Source organism: Bufo bufo, chromosome 8, assembly GCF_905171765.1.
Source record: "Bufo bufo chromosome 8, aBufBuf1.1, whole genome shotgun sequence".
Taxonomy (NCBI): Eukaryota; Metazoa; Chordata; class Amphibia; order Anura; family Bufonidae; genus Bufo; species Bufo bufo.
Window position 1 is genome coordinate 45,280,519 of NC_053396.1, and position 20,319 is coordinate 45,300,837.

At 46.0% G+C, this 20,319-nt stretch overlaps 1 protein-coding gene across 1 annotated transcript in view; it reads left to right on the forward strand.

The window, feature by feature from the left end:
• PAPPA (pappalysin 1) overlaps positions 1-20,319 on the forward strand; it is a 455,318-nt gene that overhangs the window by 434,554 nt on the left and 445 nt on the right. The window contains exons 21-22 of the mRNA XM_040405874.1: positions 16,298-16,369; positions 17,666-17,764. Of these exons, the coding sequence (XP_040261808.1) occupies positions 16,298-16,369; positions 17,666-17,764 (171 nt within the window). The remainder of the gene's footprint in view (positions 1-16,297; positions 16,370-17,665; positions 17,765-20,319) is intronic.

Sequence of the window (20,319 nt, forward strand, 5' to 3'; positions counted from 1 at the left end):
TGGCAAGGAGACATAATGTGGATATGGCAGAAGCAGCATCAGGAGACCACATAGTGGCAAGGTTACATAGTGTGGAGATGGCAGCAGCAGCATCAGGAGACCACAGAGTGGCAAGGTGGCATTGTTGATAGATTGCAGCAGCAGGAGGATACCACAGAGGGCAAGGTGACATAATGTGGAGATGGCAGTGGCAGCAGCAGCATCAGGAGACCACAGAGTGGCAAGGTGACATAGTTTGGAGATGGCAGCAGCAGCATCATCAGATCACAGAGTGGCAAGGTGACATAATGTGGATATGGCAGCAGCAGGAGTATACTACAGAGTGGCAAGGTGACATAATGTGGATTTGGCAGCAGCAGGAAGATACTACAGAGTGGCAAGGTGACAGAGTGTGGAGACGGCAGCAGCAGCATCAGGAGACCACAGAGTGGCAAGGTGACATCATGTGGATATGTCAGCAGCAGGAAGATACCACACAGTGGCAAGGTGACATTTTGTGGAGATGGCAGTAGCAACAGCAGCATCAGGAGACCACAGAGTGGCAAGGTGACATAGTTTGGAGATGGCAGCAGCAGCATCAGACCTCAGAGTAGAAAGGTGACATAATGTGGATATGGCAGCAGCAGGAGGATACCACAGAGTGGCAAGGTGACATAATGTGGATATGGCAGCAGCAGCAGCAGGAGGATACCACAGAGTGGCAAGGTGACATAGTGTGGATATAGAAGCAGCAGCATCAGGAGAGCACAGAGTGGCAAGGTGACATAATGTAGATATGGCAGCAGCAGGAGGATATCACAGAGTGGCAAGGTGACATAGTGTGGATACGGCAGCAGCAGCATCAGGAGACCACAGAGTGGCAAGGTGGCATAGTGTGGAGATGGCAGCAGCAGGAGGATACCACACAGTGGCAAGGTGACATAGTTTGGAGATGGCAGCAGCAGCATCATCAGACCACAGAGTGGCAAGGTGACATAATGTAGATATTGCAGCAGCAGTAGCAGCGGAGGATACCACAGAGTGGCAAGGTGATATAATGCGGATATGGCAGCAGCAGCATCAGGAGACCACAGAGTGGAAGGGTGGCATAGTGTGGAGATGGCAGCAGCAGGAGGATGCCACAGAGTGGCACGGTGACATAATGTGGATACGGCAGCAGCAGCACCAGGAGGATACCACAGAGTGGCAAGGTGACATAATGTGGATATGGCAGCAGCAGGAGGAAACCACAGAGTGGCAAGGTGACATAGTGTGGAAATGGCAGCAGCAGCATCAGGAGACCAGAGTGGCAAGGTGGCATAGTGTGGAGATGGCAGCAGCAGCAGGAGGATACCACACAGTGGCAAGGTGACATAGTGTGGAGATGGCAGCAGCAGTTGCATCAGGAGACCACAAAGCGACCGAGTGGTGTGGTGGGTGGCAATACCAGTACCCACTGACGAAGATGGGTAAAAGAAGGAGCTGTCACGGCTTCGGTGTTGTGCGCCATGACACGTTTGCCGTGCATGCTGTTGCCTGGGGCAACATGTTGTTTATGCAGCATGTATTTGCTCTGCCCCTCATTTCATGGTTCCTCTCTGTCTGGTGCTGGAGGGGTTAACTACCTGGCTGGGTGTGGCCACTTGGTGTTCATCTTGCCTGTGGCTTCAAGGCTGGAGTTAGTTCTACTCCAGCTTCTATTTGTGCTGGAGCTATGCTCCTGTCCTCTGTGTTCTATCTCCAGTCCTTTAGGGCCACCTAGTGGGACACCGATGTCATCTATGTTTTCCTGTTGTCTACCCATCTTCACTACCCTTGCATATGTTTGGTGATGTTTATGTATGGGTCGTTGTTGTCTTGTCTAGTGGTTGTTACATGTCTGGTCTGTTGGTGTCTGTAGTCCAGCATGTTGCTAGACATGTTCCCTGTGTGGTGAGCATCCAGAAGGGGGCCTCAAGGTTTCCCTGAGGGAGAACCACAAGTCAGTGTGCAGCTCGCTGCGGGCCACCATGCATCCTGTCCGCATGGGGGTCCGGTCGTCGTTTTTGCCGCAGCAGGTAAGTGCGAGTTGTTTCTGGGCTATTACCTGCCGATTCAGTAGCTGTGCACTGCCGGTCCCTTCTTTTGAAGCTAGGCCTGTGAGACTCCTGTTCATCCCTGTCCCTGTCTGGGATGAACAAATCACCTCAGCCCTTTTTTTATTTGAGGGATTATCAGGGCGACTCAGGGACATTATAAACCGCCAAAACCATCTTAAGCATGGATCCAGTTTCAGCCTTGATTGACCGCATGCAAGGTCTTTTGCTGAAGGTAGCAGATCTCCATAAAGCTGTGTCTGAGTTTCAGGTGACTGGTTCTGCTGGTGTTCATGGAGTTTGTTCCGAGCCTAAGATCTCGCTTCCGGATACGTTCTCCAGGGGTAGTGAGAATTTTGTTCGCTTTAGAGAGGCTTGCAAACTCAATTTTCGCCTACTTCCCCATTCCTCTGGTGATGAGGAGCAGAGGGTGGGGATCATCATCTCGCTGCTCAGGGATAGCACTCAGTCTTGAGTCTTTTCGCTGCCGGTGGGGGCATGGCCCCTCCGATCGGTGAATGAATTTTTTGTAGCCCTGGGGCAGATATATGATGACCCGGATTGTATTGCTCTGGCTGAATCTAAACTGCGTCTTTTATGCCAGGGTAAACAGTCCGCAGAGATATATTGTTCTGAATTTCGGAGATGGGCAGCTGATACTGGTTGGAATGATGCTGCACTCCAAAGTCAATTTTGCCATGGTCTTTCGGAAAGATTGAAAGATGCATTTGCTTTTCATGAGAGACCAGCGTCCTTAGAGTCTGCCATGTCTCTAGCTGTTCATATTGACAGGCGTTTTAGAGAGGGAGAGAGAGGAGACTACTCTTTCCTGTCATATTCAGCCCAAGGACAGTGGGGCTGTCTTATTCAGTGCGCAGGGGTCTCAGTCTGTCTCAATCCCCTCTGAGGAGGAGGCCATGCAGCTGGGTTTGCTTGCCTCTGATAGTAGAGGATTCAGTTCTCAGAGGAGGGTTTGTTTCTGTTGTGGGGGTATAAATCATTTGGCTAATGTTTGCCCCCTCTAGGAGGTTCATGGAGTTTTCTGAGGGTAATAAAAAAAAAAAAAAAAAAAAACCCTCTAAAAACTTTCCATTTGCTACTTTTGGCAAGGTTGATGCGGAAATTGAAGGTTTGCCGTTTGCTTGTAGTTCCCGTTTTCTCCTACCTGCCAGGGTGGCGCTAGAGAACAAGAACATTGTTTGTGAGATTTTTGTAGATAGTGGAGCAGCTGTCAATCTCATTGATAATCAATTTGCAACAATGCATGGTTTCCAGGTGTGCACTTTGGAAAATGATATACCTGTTTTTGCTATCAATTCCGCTCCACTTTCTCAAAGATCGTTAAAGGGCATAGTTCACAATATCCGTTTGACTGTGGGTGACGCTCATGTTGAGGATATGTCATGTTTCGTCTTAAGCGGATTACCTACTCCTAGTGTTGGGGCTACCCTGGCTCACTAAACATAACCCCACCATTGATTGGCAAGCAAGGCAAATAAATGGTTGGAGTGAGTTTTGCAGAGAGAATTGTTTCACGGCGTCTCTTTCAGAGGTTTCTACCAAGACTGTACCATCTTTTCTCTCAGAATTTTCGGATGTGTTTTCCGAGAGTGGTGTCCAGGAGTTGCCCCCTCACCGGGAGTACGACTGCCCTATTAATCTCATCCCAGGCGCCAAGCTGCCAAAATCACGTTTATACAATCTCTCCCAACCTGAAAGAGTTTTCTATGCGTACTTATATCTCTGAGAGCCTGAGAAAGGGACACATCCGAACCTCTAAGTCACCTGTTGCCGCTGGGTTTTTTTTTGTTAAGAAAAAAGATGGTTCTTTAAGACCTTGTCTGGATTTCAGGGAGCTGAACCGTATCACAATTCGTGACCCATATCCGCTTCCTCTGATCCCGGACCTGTTTAACCAGATTGTTGGGGCTAAAGTTTTTGCTAAGTTTGATTTAAGAGGGGCATACAAACTAGTCAGGGTCAGGGAAGGGGACGAATGGGAGACGGTCTTCAATACCCCTGAGGGTCATTTTGAGAATTTGGTTATGCCCTTTGGTTTGATGAATGCTCCGGCCGTCTTCCAACATTTTGTGAACAGCATTTTTTATCATTTAATGGGGAAATTTGTACTGGTGTATCTAGATGACATTTTGATTTTTTTCTCCTGATTTCAAGACTCATCGGGACCACCTATGTCAGGTCTTGCTGATTCTGCGGGAGAATAAATTGTATGCTAAACTGGAAAAATGTGTGTTTGCGGTTCCGGAGATTCAATTTCTTTGTTTTCTTCTCTCCGCTTTTAGTTTTCGGATGGACCCTGAGAAGGTCCGCGCTGTGCTTGATTGGGAGCTTCCTGAAAATCAAAAGGCGCGGATGCGGTTTTTGGGTTTGGGACAATTATTACAGAAAGTTAATTTTGAATTATTCCTCTGTTGTTAAGCCACTCACTGATATGACTAAAAAGGGGGTGGATTTTTCCTCGTGGTCGGTAGATGCGCTTAAAGCCTTTTCTAGTATTAAAGAGTGTTTTGCTTCCGCTCCCATTTTGGTACAACCTGATGTCTCTCTACCTTTTATTGTTGAGGTGGATGCTTCTGAGGTGGGTGTGGGTGCGATCTTATCTCAGGGTCCCTCTCCTGCCAAATGGCGACCGTGTGCCTTTTTCTAAAGGAAACTCTCCTCTGCAGAGAGAAATTACGATGTTGGCCATCAAATTAGCTTTTGAGGAAAGGCGCCATTGGTTAGAGGGAGCCAGACACCCTATTACCGTGTTTACCGACCAAAAGAATCTGGCCTACATGGAATCGGCCAAGCGTCTGAACCCGAGACAGCCCAGATGGTCTTGGTTCTTTTCTAGGTTTAATTTTGTTGTTACGTTCCGCCCTGGGGTAAAAAATGTGAAGGTGGATGCCCTGTCACGTTGTTTTTTACCGGGAGGGGGGAACTTTGAAGACCTGGGTCCCATTTGGGCTGATGGGGTGGTCGTCTCTGCTCTTTATCCTGATTTGGAGGCAGAGGTTCAGGCAGCCCAGGCAGAGGCTCCTGATCTTTGTCCTCCTGGGAGGTTGTTTGTACATCTCGCTTTACGACACAGGGTTTTTAAGGAGCACCACGATACTGTCCTTGCTGGGCACCCGGGGAAAAGAGCCACAGTGGATCTCATTGCTCGGAGATTCTGGTGGCCGGCTCTTCGTAAGACGGTTGAGGGTTTTGTGGCAGCCTGCGAGACCTGCGCTCGTGCCAAGGTCCCTTATTCACGGCCATCGGGTTCTCTCCTCTCGTTACCCATTCCTTCCCGTCCTTGGACGCATCTGTCCATGGACTTCATTACGGACCTGCCTCGTTCCTCGGAGAAGACTGTGATTCTGGTGGTAGTGGACCGTTTTAGCAAAATGGCGAATTTCATTCCCTTTCCTGGGTTACCCAATGCTAAGATGCTGGCGCAAGCGTTTGTTGATCACATTGTTAAATTGCATGGCATTCCTTCAGACATCATTTCTGATAGGGACACGCAATTTGTTTCCAGATTCTGGAAGGCCTTCTGTTCTCGCTTGGGGGTTTGGTTGTCGTTCTCTTCTGCTTTTCACCCGCAGTCGAATGGTCAGACCGAACGCGTCAATCAGAATCTGGGGACATATCTGCGCTGTTTTGTGGCGGAGAATCAGGAGGATTGGTATTCTTTTTTGTCCCTTGCTGAGTTTGCTTTAAATAACCGTCGAAAGGAGTCCTCTGATAAGTAACCATTTTTTGGTGCATATGGGTTTCATCCGCAGTTTGGGACATTCTCTGGAGAGGGGTTTTCTGGTTTACCTGATGAGGAGAGATTTTCCTCGTCTTTGTCATTAATTTGGCAAAAGATTCAGGGAAATCTGAAGAGGATGAGTGAGAGATATAAGCGTGTGGCGGATAAGAGACGTGTGCTTGGTCCGGACCTGAATGTGGGTGATCTGTTATGGTTGTCTACAAAGAATATCAAACTGAAGGTTCCCTCCTGGAAGTTGGGTCCTAAGTTTATTGGGCCTTACAAGATCTTGTCCGTCATCAATCCCGTTGCCTTCCGTCTTTATTTTCCTCAGACTTGGAAGATCCATAATGTTTTTCACAGGTCCCTATTAAAACCTTATGTCCAACCCACTGTACCCTCCTCTTTGCCTCCTCCTCCGATTTTTGTTGATGGTCTCTAGGATTGTGGATTCTCGCATTATCTGCAGTTCTCTTCAGTACCTCGTTCATTGGGAGGGTTATGGTCCTGAGGAGAGGATGTGGGTCCCAGTGGCGGACATTAAGGCCACTCGTCTCATCAGGGCTTTCCATAGGTTTCATCCTGAGAAGGTGGGCTCTGAGTCCGGAGTCCACCCATAGAGGGAGGGGTACTGTCACTGCCAGTTCTTTGAGAAGGTCTGACAGACGTTCTTCTCTACCTCTTGTATGACGTTCTTTGTTTTGGTTTCACTTTGTCATCTCCTTTCCTTCTGCCAGGTGTCACTTATTTAGACTAATCGTCTTTCTTTATATTCCCTCCCATACTGCCTCACTTTGCGGTTTATACTAGTTCCTGGATGAGGTGTTCACTGCCGGAGGCTGCTGCTGCCGTTTGCTCAGATAAGTCTATTCCTTTATTGTGTTTCCTTGCTGGCTTGATTCTAGGTGACCCTGACTCCATCCGTATTAAGTGCAGGGAGCCGGTGGTCGTGTCCCCTCACTATTATAGGGTTTTCGGGTGTCACACAGTCTTAGGTATGTGGGCATGCAATCGTCTACCATTGAGACCCTTGCATGTGCATAGCAGTCAGGGAGAGCTCTTAGGGTTTTAAAGGGCTCACCTATATGCTCCTTAGTTTGGGATCAAGCCAGTCAGTCGTTTATTTATAAGTTCCAGCTATCTGCAACTTCACCTGTGACAATTTCCCACTAAGGCTACTCTCAAGGACTTGGCAGATAGAACACCCAGGACAGGAACAAACAGAAGCTGGAGTACAACTAACTTCAGCCTGGAAACCACAGGCAAGATAAACACCAAGTGGCCACACCCGGCCAGGTAGTTAACCCCTCCAGCACCAGACAGGGAGGAACCATGATATGAGGGGCAGAGCAAATACATGCTGCATAAACAACATGTTGCCCCATGCAACAGCATGCACTGCAAACTTGTCACAGAACACAACACTGAGGCCGTGACAGGAGCACTTGGCATCAGATGTGTGGCATCAGGCGGGTTGCAGCATCAGAGTAGTAGCTGAGTGTCACGGAACCATGAACCAGACGTACAACAAGAGATAAGTGAAAATAAGAAGGCTTTATTGAAAATAAAGCTGTAAAGCAAAAGTCCAAACGGATGGTGAAACCGAGCAGAGTCTTTGCGAAGCCAGAGGTCAGGAACCAGAAGGGTAGTCAGACGAAGCCAGAATCAGGAACCAGCAGGGTAGTCAGACGAAGCCAGGATCAGGAACCAGCAGGGTAGTCAGACGAAGCCAGGATCAGGAACCAGAAGGGTAGTCAGACGAAGCCAGGATCAGGAACCAGCAGGGTAGTCAGACGAAGCCAGGATCAGGAACCAGAAGCAGCAGCAGTCTTAGAAGCATGTGAACACAAGAGGACCAAGCAAGGAACTGAAGCCACAGACCTCCTATATATATGAGCTAGGCATCCAGCTCCTCCCAGGGGAAGGAGGAGCCGCAGGGTGGAAGACTACAAGAAACCCAGAAACCAAGATGGCCGCCAGCACATGTCAAACGAAGGAGAGCAGCAAGCAGGTAAGACCATGACAGTACCTCCCCCTCAAGGGCCCCTCCTCCGCGGAGCACAAAACGGTTTCTGAGGGAAGCGTGCGTGGAAGGCTCGGAGCAAGGCAGGAGCATGGACATCTGCGGAGGGAACCCAGGAACGCTCCTCTGGACCATAACCACGCCAATGGACCAAAAACTGCAACCGACCGCGGACCAGGCGTGAGTCCAGGATATTGCTCACCTCATATTCCTCACGATTGCCCACTTGGACCGGACGAGGCCGAGGAACCGAGGAAGTGAAACGATTACACACCAGTGGCTTCAACAGGGAGACATGAAACACGTTGGAGATCCGCATGCCAGGAGGAAGCGCAAGGGCATAGGCTACCGGGTTTACCCTGCGAAGCACTCGGAAGGGACCAACAAAGCGAGGCGCCAGCTTGGGAGTGGGCACTCGAAGGTTGAGGTTGCGGGTGGACAACCATACACGGTCTCCGACCTGGTAGGAAGGAGCAGGCGCTCGTCTGCGATCAGCCTGGAGTCTCTGGCGCTGCGCAGAGACCTCAAGGGACTTCTGGATCTGTACCCAAGAAGCACGTAGGACGGAAAGGTGATGCTCCACAGCCGGAATATCCTGGGGAGAGAATACCTCCGGTAACACGGCAGGTTGGAACCCATAATTGGCCATGAAGGGAGACGTCCCAGAGGAAGAGTTCACCGCCGTGTTCCTGGCAAACTCAGCCCAAGGCAGGAGGTCAACCCAATTGTCTTGGTGATCGGAGACATAGCAACGAAGGAATTGCTCCAAGGCCTGATTGGATCGTTCTGCGGCCCCATTGGACTGAGGGTGGTAGGCCGAGGAGAAGGAGAGATGAATCCCCAACTGGGAGCAAAAGGCGCGCCAGAACCTGGACACAAACTGACTCCCCCGATCCGACACAATCTCCTTAGGCAAACCGTGCAACCGGAAGACCTCCCTGGCAAAAATCGTGGCCAACTCTTGTGCAGAGGGTAACTTCTTGAGAGGAACACAGTGGCACATTTTGGAAAACCGATCCACAATCATGAGAATGACCGTATGGCCTCGGGATGCAGGGAGGTCCACAATGAAATCCATCCCCAGGTGTGACCATGGGCGCTCCCCGGTGGCTATGGGTTGCAGAAGGCCCAACGGAAGGTGCCGAGGGGACTTACTCTGGGCACAAACGGAGCATGCTGCTACATATGCGGCGATGTCGGAACGTAGGGAAGGCCACCAGAACAGACGTGAAACAGCCCAGGACAGCTGATTCTTTCCAGGATGCCCCGCGGTCTTGGAGTTATGGTAGGTTCGCAACAACCGAGTGCGCAACTCCTCAGGCACAAAACATCTGCCGTTGGGTCTCCCAGAGGGAGCACCAGATTGAGCCGCCAAAATCTGCTCACCCAGGGGAGAGGTCAGGCTGGTGCGAATGGCGGCCAGGATCTGATTCGGAGGTATGACCGAAGTCGGAATCGACTCCTCCCTGGACAGCTCGGAGTACTGCCGTGATAAGGCATCCGCCCTGATGTTCTTGGAACCGGGTAGGTAGGAGACCACGTAATTAAAACGTGACAAGAACAGAGCCCATCTGGCCTGACGTGGTGTCAATCTCTTGGCCTCAGAAAGGTAGGTCAGATTCTTGTGGTCCGTCAGGATGAGAACCGGAACCACCGAACCCTCGAGCAAGTGCCTCCATTCTTTAAGGGCCTGCACGATGGCCAATAACTCCCTGTCACCAATCTGATAGTTGCACTCCGCGGAAGACAGTTTCCGGGAGTAAAACCCACAAGGAAGCAGAGGACCCTCTGGTGTTCTACGCTGAGACAGAAGGGCGCCTACTCCCGTCTCAGACGCGTCCACCTCGAGGACAAAGGGCAACCCAGGGTTGGGATGCGACAGAATCGGAGCTGACACAAAGGCGGACTTTAGGGCCTCAAAAGCTCGGATGGCCTCGAGCGGCCAGACCTGGGAATTACTGCCCTTCCTGGTCAGATCCGTGAGAGGCTTGGCCAGCATGGAAAAGTCCCTGATGAACTTCCGATAATAATTGGCGAAGCCCAAAAAGCGCTGCAGGGAACGAAGACCACTGGGCTGGGGCCACTGTAAGACAGCCGAAACCTTCTCAGGATCCATGGAGAACCCCTCAGCGGAAATGATGTAACCTAAGAAGGTTACCTGGGATCGGTGAAATTCGCATTTCTCAAGCTTACCGAACAGCTTGTTCTCTCGTAACCGTTGCAACACTCGTCTGACATCCAGAATGTGGGCCTCCATGGATTCAGAATATACCAAGATGTCATCCAAATAGACTACCACACACTGCTGCAACAGGTCACGGAAAACATCGTTGATGAATTCCTGAAAGACTGCGGGCGCATTGCACAACCCAAAGGGCATAACCAAGGATTCGTAATGACCGGTCCTGGTGTTAAACGCGGTCTTCCACTCATCGCCCGCCTTGATCCTTACCAGGTTATATGCCGCCCTCAGGTCGAGTTTGGTAAAGACCGTGGCCCCTTTAAGGCGATCGAACAGCTCGGAAATCAAGGGTATCGGGTAAGCGTTCTTGATCGTGATGCGATTGAGACCCCTGTAATCGATGCAAGGCCTCAACTCACCTCCCTTCTTTTTCACAAAGAAAAATCCAGCCCCTGCCGGGGACGAAGATTTGCGAATGTGTCCGCGTGAAAGCGCCTCCCTCACGTACTCCTCCATGGCCTCATTCTCCGCTACCGACAGTGTATAGACTTTGCCACGAGGAGGAACGGCACCAGATTGTAACTCTATGGCACAATCGTATGGGCGGTGCGGAGGTAGGGCAACCGCGCGCACCTTATCGAATACATCCCGGTACTCCTCGTATTCAGGAGGCAACAGAGAGTCAGAGGAAGTGCACAGCAACTTGACAGACCCATGGATGCAACTAGCCCCACACTGCGGTGACCACGAGAGGATCTCGACCGATCTCCAATCGAAAGTCGGATTATGCTTCTGGAGCCAGGGGTACCCCAAGACCACCGAGTAGTGTGGAGACGAAATAACCTGGAGGCAGACCGACTCTCTGTGAACGGCACCAATGGCTATCCCCACTGGAAGGGTCTCATGAGTCACGTGTGGCGGCAGAAGGGGTCTGCCGTCTATCGCCTCAAGAGCCAGTGGGGAACCTCGAGCCTGCAGAGGAATGGAATTGGCGGCAGCGAACACACTATCAATGAACAAACCACCAGCACCAGAGTCCACCAACGCCTGGGTCGTCACCGAGCCCCCGACCCAGGAGAGGACAACAGTGATCAGTGGTTTGTCAACACGGGAAACCGGGGACGAGGAGACTCCACCCAAGATCTGCCCCCGACAGGATCTCAGGGTACGAGCGTTTCCCGGACGGTTCGGACATGCCAACCGAAAATGCCCACCGAGACCACAGTACATGCATCGGCCCTCGCGTCTCCGGAGTGCCCTCTCCCCCTCGGACAGGCGAGCAAACCCCAGCTGCATGGGTTCACCCCCAGACAAGTCATCCCCAGGAGGCGTGGGAGGAGAGGGAGGCACGGGTGGGACAGCAAACGTAGGCACTAATCTGTTAGAAGACCTCCGCAGGTTCTCCTTAAAGGAAGGTCTCTCCCTGAGTCTGGTGTCAATCAAAATCAGGAAAGAAATAAGAGACTCGAGCTCCACTGGTAGGTCCTTAGCTGCAACCTCATCCTTCAAGGCATCCGAGAGACCATGAGAGAAAGCAGCGACCAGAGCCTCATTATTCCAGCCCACCTCTGCTGCCAGGGTACGAAACTCAATGGCGTATTCAGCTACGGATCGTGAACCCTGTCTGATGGACATAAGGAGCTTCGCAGCAGAGGCAGCACGAGCCGGCACATCGAATACCTTCCGAAGAGAAGCAACAAAACCGGAAAACTCGGCAACCACCGGATTGTTGTTCTCCCATAAAGGGCTGGCCCAGGCCAAGGCCTTGTCCGAGAGCAGCGAGATCAAGAAGCCCACCTTTGATCTCTCAGTAGGAAAGGCATGTGGCAGCAACTCGAAATAAATGCCCACCTGGTTAAGGAAACCTCGGCACTGAGTTGGCTCTCCCCCAAAGCGCTGTGGAAGAGGGGCAGAACCGGTCATACCCCGAAACACCGCAGGCGCAACAACAGGTGTCGGGGTAGACTCTGGCGCAACAACCGGAGCGGCAGTAGGAGCGAGCCCAGGAGCGACAACCGACCCATCGGCAACGGGAGCGAAATGAGCCGTGCGTTCAAGCAGGGTTTGCAACGCCACAGCGAACCGACCCAACAGGTGATCCTGCTGATCAAATCTGGCAACCAGCGTGGGTAGCGAGGATGGCCCTGTACCGTCAGAATTCATGGCTTGGTCCTAATGTCACGGAACCATGAACCAGATGTACAACAAGAGATAAGTGAAAATAAGAAGGCTTTATTGAAAATAAAGCTGTAAAGCAAAAGTCCAAACGGATGGTGAAACCGAGCAGAGTCTTTGCGAAGCCAGAGGTCAGGAACCAGAAGGGTAGTCAGACGAAGCCAGGATCAGGAACCAGCAGGGTAGTCAGACGAAGCCAGGATCAGGAACCAGCAGGGTAGTCAGACGAAGCCAGGATCAGGAACCAGAAGGGTAGTCAGACGAAGCCAGGATCAGGAACCAGCAGGGTAGTCAGACGAAGCCAGGATCAGGAACCAGAAGCAGCAGCAGTCTTAGAAGCATGTGAACACAAGAGGACCAAGCAAGGAACTGAAGCCACAGACCTCCTATATATATGAGCTAGGCATCCAGCTCCTCCCAGGGGAAGGAGGAGCCGCAGGGTGGAAGACTACAAGAAACCCAGAAACCAAGATGGCCGCCAGCACATGTCAAACGAAGGAGAGCAGCAAGCAGGTAAGACCATGACACTGAGGCAGATAGTCAGAATAAACCGGTCTCTTTTATCAAAGTGTTGGTGTGGCACTATGGATGATCTAGTCTGATGCATTAGGAATTGGTTATCGGAAATCCTGGCTGATCCACGCCTGATTCATCTTCACAAAGGTCAGTCTCTCCACATTTTGCAAGGACAGGTGAGTTTTCCTTGGGGTAACTATGGTTCCCGCCGCACTAAACACCCACTCTTATGCCACATTACTGGCCGGGCAGGACAGCTTTTCGAGGACAAACTCTGCTAGTTGTGGGCACAAATCCAGTTTGGCTACCCAGTATTCCAGCGGATCTTCAATGTGGGGTGGCAGGGTGCTGTCCAAGTATTCCACCACCTGCTGGTTCAGGTCCACTTCCAGGTCTACCTGCTGCTGGTGAGTAGTTTCTTCACTATGTGGGTGAAGAAAGCTACTCATCAGTGATAGTGATGAGCGGGAGGTGCCATAGTAGATTTCGACAAAATTTGCAAATATATTCTAGTTATCGCGATTTAAATAATCGCATATTGCGATTTTAACTTAAGGCAACTTTCCTATTAGTTTGATATCTAGAATTAGCGAAGATGACGAATATGACGAATGTATTCATCATATTCCTCAAAACGAAGATAACAAAATATTCTCCATCTTCGTTTAAGCTCCATATTCGTCAACTTCGCTAATTCTAGCAATCAAATAGTAAAGTTGACTATAGAGAAAGCTGTGTTTAATTCGCTATGCGATTATATTACTTTGCTTTTTTTTTAAATAAATAGAATAATTATAATAATTATCAAGTATTATAATTATTCTATTTATTAAAAAAAAAAAGCAAAGTAATATAATGGCATAGCAAATTAAACACAGCTGTCTCTATAGTCAACTTTCCTATTTGATTGCTAGAATTAGCGACGTTGACGAATATGGAGCTAAAACGAAGATGGAGAATATTTTGTTATCTTCGTTTTGAGGAATATGACGAAAACATTTGTCATCTTCGCTAATTCTACCAAGCCAACCATAGTAAACCAGATCTAAGTTGAAATCGCAATGCGATTACTTCAAGTTATATTAATCACATTGCAATTTCAACTTAGCACTGCTTTATTCCATATTTGTTAACTTTGCTAATTCTAGCAAGCTGACCCATTAGAAACCCAGCTCTAAGTTTAAATTGCAATGCGATTACTTCAAGTTATATTAATCGCATTGCGATTTCAACTTAATTCTCACATCCGACAGTACATTCTAGTATGGAGGGGTTCCCATGGTGTAAAAAAAGGCCCCCATTCAGGACCGGTAGTGAGGGTCCAACAAGGTGGAGAGCCAGATGTTATCAATTTGGCTGTCACTACGCAAGCAAGTGAGCATGCATTGGGCCACTTGTGCAAGTGACTCGGAGGGACTCCCTGCCTCCATCTCCACTGCATACTGCCACGGTGTGTCCGGGTCCTCTGTCTCGTCTTCCTCATCGCCCTGTAGCTCCTCTGGCTGCTCCTGCTCCTCCTGTCCTGTCAGCTGAGTAGAAAAACCATCAATTTCTCTACACATTGCCTGTACTCCAATGTCCTCCCCCCTCCTACTCTTCCAGTTTAGCCCCCACAGGGCTCATGTGGCCATGAGATCTAAGCACCCCGTCTCCTCTCCCCTGACCAGCCATTGTTACCAGCATTTGTTCCAGGACATGAAGGAGTGGAATGACGTCATTCAGCCCGTAGTCCTGGCGACTGACAAATAACGTGGCGTCCTTAAAGGGCCTGAGCAAACGACAGGTGTCATGCATGAGCTGCCACTGGCTGACATCGAAGTTACTCAGTTACAGGGGAGTACTCCTATCCACACTGTAGGAAGTAGAATACTTTTAGTGAATTAAAAAATAATATCCAGAAACCATCCACCCATTCTCTTGTAAAAAAAAAAAATTACATACAATTTTCAAAATTATATTATAAGTTTGTGAGAAAATCAATTTGTGGTAGTGTCCAATCAAGAGTTCTTGAAGGGACCACAACCAAAGTTATAAGACAAAGAAATGGTAAGGGAAGAACTGGTGAACTGATTGAAAAGGCTGACCCTATAAAAGCATTTTTGTTTCTGTGTCTTGTTGTGATGATTAATCGCAGCAGTATCATCTTAAGATACACTCGTCACATGCTGTGAATTTCTTTTTATTTTACAATAAAAAAAAATCTAAAACATTTTGTTGTGACTGTTCTAGCTTTAGTAACATATTAACATAATTTGTAAGGCTAAAAAAATACATATGTCCATCCAGTTCAGCCTGTTAATTACCACCCTCAGTTTTCTGAGCCAGTTACTTACCCACATACACAAATTTTCATCTAGTCCAAGCATTCTCATTTTATGTACTAACCTTTTATGTGGCACTTTATCTATTTCTTTGGAAAAGTTAAGACATTGGGCATCTATTGACTCACCCTGGTCCAGTCTAGAACTTACCTCCTCATGGAATCTGATTAAATTAGTTTGACAGGACCGATCCCTCACAAAAACATGCTGATACAATGTTATACACTGGCACCACATTTGCTAAGAATTAGTCCTGTGGAACAGACCCTGTAATTATAGAGTCCTTAAATATCAAAAATAATGGTCTGTTTATTACATTACTTAATTCTCTTAGGATACGAGGGTGTATGCCATCTGGACCCGGTGATTTGTCTCTTTTAATCTTTTTAAGATGCTGATGCACTTCTTTCTGAGTCAGACAGGCCACTTTTAATAGGGAGTTTACTTTTATACTGTGTATTTCATCTGATAGTTCATTTTCCTCTTTGAATACAGTGAAGAAAAACATATTTAATAAATTTGCTTTCGCCCCATCGCTCTCTACAACTTCCCTATCATCAATCTTTAAAGAGCCAAGACTTTCAGGTTTAAACTTTTTACCATTTATATAATTGAAGAACATTTTAGGGTTTATTTTACTCTCTTTGCCAATGCGTCTCTTTGTCTCCAGCTTAGCTGCCGTTATCTGTATTTTTTATTTTTTCCTTTATAGTTTTCCCTTGCTAGTTGTAAGAGACTAAGTGTTTGTTTTGCTTTGTTTTTCTATAAAACATAGAAATTGTGGTCCCAATGCTAGTATATTTCTGGTAACATTTCAACAATGTGCATTCCCAGAAAACCTCTTTAACTGGGTATAGTTGCCAGTTGTAAAGTATATCATCAGGCTCCCCTGAAATAAATTCTACAGTCAGAAAATAAAAGCAGATGAGGTGATACAGATAATATAGGGGATACATTCCCTTCAAGCTGTGGACTATACTCATATACTCATTTATTGAGTGTAAGTGGTATATATAAACGTCAATGTGTCTTCTAGGTGTATTGATGGGTTTACCAATTTGAATCACTAATTATTTATAATGTGTAGTTCACTTTTCTGCAATGATTTTGGAACTAGCTCTACATTTGCTTTTGCAAAAAGTAACCTAGTACTTGATATTGTTATACTATTTTAAAGTGTTCTGTATATTAAAGAGTAATGCATTTTGAGTATATTCATCTGTTAGCATTTCACACTGTTATAATTTCTATAGTTATAATATAAATTTTATATATTTTTTATAGAAAATTATTTGTACAGGAAGGAGGCAATGGTATCCACTACCGGAAGGGCTTCACTGCATCAAGAGGTGTGATGTAAGTTAACTTTGCTTGTTCTTTATATGTATGGCAAATATATACAGTCATGCCCAACAGTTTTGAGAATGACTCCAATGTTTATTTTCAAAAACATTTCTACTTCATATAAGAATTTCATAAGTTTTTTTTGCATTTGTTAACAAATACATCAAGTTTATGCAGACTCAATATATGCAGTGTTGACCCTTTTTTTTTTTCAAGACTGCTGTTTGAGGATTGACCAGAGGTTCTCAATGGTATTGAGATCTGGGGAATTTCCTGGCCTTGAACTAGAAATGTGCTAAATGTCCAGCCCTGTAAGGTAAAGAAGCCCTGGTGATGAGACCAATTGATTCACTAATCTCTAGTCCATGGCCAGCAAACTCCCCAGATCTCAATCCCATTGAGAATCTGTGGTCAGTCCTCAAAGTGGGTGCAGAAACAAAAACACAGAAATTGTAGTAAATTCCAAGCAGTTAGGCTCCATTCACACGTCCGCAAATGGGTCCGCATCCGTTTCCGCAATTTTGCGGACCCATTCATTTTCTATGAGGACGGAATGGATGCGGACAGCACACAGTGTGTTGTCAGCATCCGCATTTGCGGAGCGCGGCCCCGATCTTTAGGTCCGCAGCTCCGCAAAAGATAGAACATGTCCTATTCTTGTCCGCAGCTTGCGGACAAGAATAGGCATTTCTATAGGGGTGCCGGGCGGGTGTGTTGCGGATCCGCGACCGCAACACACCACGGAAGTGTGAATGGAGCCTAATTAGGAAAGAATAGGTTACCATTAGTCAGCACTTGGCCCAGAATCTGATATCCAGCATGCTGGGGCGAATTGCAGAAGTCTTGAAAAAGAAGGGTCAATACTGTGAGTATTCAGTCTTTGCATAAACTTGATTTATTTGTTAATGAAAGTAAAAAACAAAACTTGAAATGAAAAAAGTAAATGCTTATAATTGTACTTCAGTATAGCATAGAAACATCTGACAAAAAGTTTGAAATACTCGAGAAGCAAATGTAAAGACTAAAAATTTGTATCAGTCTCAAAACTTTTGGCCACGACTTTATATAGATATATTGATACTTAGATTTTATTACACAGATTCATCTCAAAGAGGGCTGCAAGAAAGCACATGCGCATACAGAAACAACCCCACTCACATGCATTGTATATAATAGATTTTTCAGTCACAGAAATGTGTACAACAAATCGAAAAAATCACCTTTTAAAAAATGTACAAAAATGCAAATATTAGCAAAACAGAGTCTTAGCAACATGGTCGACTAAAATATTTTTTTATTATATTACAGCCATTTATTGCAGACAATTATTGTGATGGGGTAAATAACTGGGCTTTTTGTGACTATGATGGGGGAGATTGCTGTACCTCCACTGTTAAAACAAAAAGGGTAAGCTCAAACTTTTTTCCATTTATTTATTGTATTTTTTTGTCATGTGTAATCTTTGTGCACCTCATAGTTATTAACATTTTTTGAGGGAAACATGTCTATGTTAGCCACAGTAATATACTATTGCATTAAAAGGCGTTTCTAGTGAAAGTGATGGCATATGAAGTGGACATGATAGGATATTCTGTCACTTGCTTTTATGGGGGTGTCTGACTACAATGAATAGTGAGGTTTCTTCAAAAATTTCACTATTTAGGTACTGTGCACCTATGGCAACATGGCCCATTCACTACAGTCAGATCTTCGCCCATAGCCTGAATATATGCAGTCTCTTGCCAAGACTGGAATACCCTTTTGAATTGACTATTAATTATCCTTAGGCACCATCCCTCATTGAGGGTCTTCTGCACGCATCCTATGATGTTGAGATGTAGAGATTTATCCCCTCCATTTCTTATTTTCACATTCTGCACATTCTGTAACCATTTCACTTTATTTCTAATTGTAATTTTATATATCTCGCTAACTAGAAGAAAACATTTCTCAATGTCAACAGAATTACTGCCAACTGGCACCATTATAAAGCACCTGCATCTGTAACCATTCTTTCGGGTTCCAGGCAGCTCAGAGTGGCTTCTTTCATTACAAGCAGACAGATTAAAGCATGGTCATTTTTACTTGGACCAGATATCAGTGTTTACTACCAACACTTCATGTTTTTTATTAAACTACTTTCTGTAAGGGCGTATCTGCTGGAGTCTTCTTGTTTGCAGAGGGATTCCTTATAGACAAAGATAAATGAGAAACAGAATGCTGTCTTCTGTTTCAAAAATTTTCATTTTTTTCAAGACCACACAGTAATCTAATATTCATACTGAGGAACGTGCTAAAGGAGATGGTGGAAATGCATTATAGCCATACAAGATGTGCTCATATATGTCAGGAATGTGTTATGAAAATGGAACGGTCAAACATTTTTCTGATGAGTGGGAGGAGATTACATTTGTACCTTGAAGTTGTAAAAACAAGAAATGAAGACATTTAGGTCATAATTAAGAATAAAAAATGACTACAAACATTGGGGTAATTTATCATGAGGGCAATTATTGAAGTAAATTTTTCTTTAGTCTTCATTGCAATAATTTGTACCAATGTCCCACATTATTTGACCTTTAAAAAGGACACTTTTTGTACAGAGATGTTACTCCACTTTATCTATACCCATAATGGCCATAGAGAAACATATAGTTCTCTTTTTAGAGAGACAACCAGGATCAAAACCTACATGGAGAAAAGTATAATGGAACTTATGCACTTGTTCAATGTTTTGGACTCAATCCTGGTTTTGAACTACAAATACTAAGGCAAAATACTGACCAAATACTGACTGTTTCAAATTAATCTAAGGCCTCATGCACACGACTGTGTCCATATTATGGTCCACAAACCACAGATCCACAAAATACCTTCTGTGTGCAATCCGCAGTTATCCCACTCCTATCAATAGAAACTACTATTCTTGTCTGCAAAACAGAGTGTTGTCTGCATCCGTGTGCTGTTAGTTTTTTTTTGTGGAGCCATAGAAATGAATGGGCCAGTGTGCAATCTACAAAATATGCGGATTGGACATGGAACCAAATTACGGTTGTGTGCATGAAGTCTAAGGCTGATTTGTGATTCATTTAACTTGCTATTGACTTCTGTAGCTTCATTGTAATTATTTTTGGCCATTCTGTAGCTTAGTTTGATTCTAACAATACTTAGTTTTAGTTTTGAGGGACTTTTTTTCTGCACATTGTCTAATATTTGAACTAGTCACGCACAGTAGTTCAACTTCGGTCACAGAGTTTTTTTGCATTGTTTTTCTATTTTATCACACAATAGAATTATGGCATACAATTCATAATTGTTTTTGCCAAGATTAGAATCCATAGTTAAAAATTTTGAATTGTACATTTTCACTGGAAGAGTTTCATATTGGCCACTGAGCCTCTACTTTCTTTATTTTGTATTACCCCAGTTAAACATATTCATTGTCAAGTGTCTTCCAAATACTGAGCTCAACCAGACTTTAAAGGGTTTTTCTGAGAATAATGATTTTTTTAGCAAGTGTCCGAAGCCTGCCCCCTGAAATAGAAAATTGATACTTACCTGCTCGTTTACTCTGTGCTGCCTCTGATGTCTCTATCTTCTGGTACCCGCATTGTTTTCTCCCGGGCAGAGTCACATATACTGCTCCAGTCTTCAGCGGTGATGTGGCCACATGCAGCTTTCTGGAGCCATAACTTATATTTTAATATTATGGGAATTTCGGATCATGGTGGTGCAAATCATCCTTATTTTTTACATTTATTAATGTTTTTTGTTATGGGGAAGGGGGGGGAGATTTAAATGTTTATATATTTTTTCACATAACTTTTTTTGACCTTTTTATAGTCCCCTTAGAGGATCTGAATATGCGATCTTTAAATCGCTTCTCCTTTACATTGCAATAAATTATCATTGCATTGTATATGAGATGTTCTATGTTCTTATGGAGGCCTGCCACCTGCAGG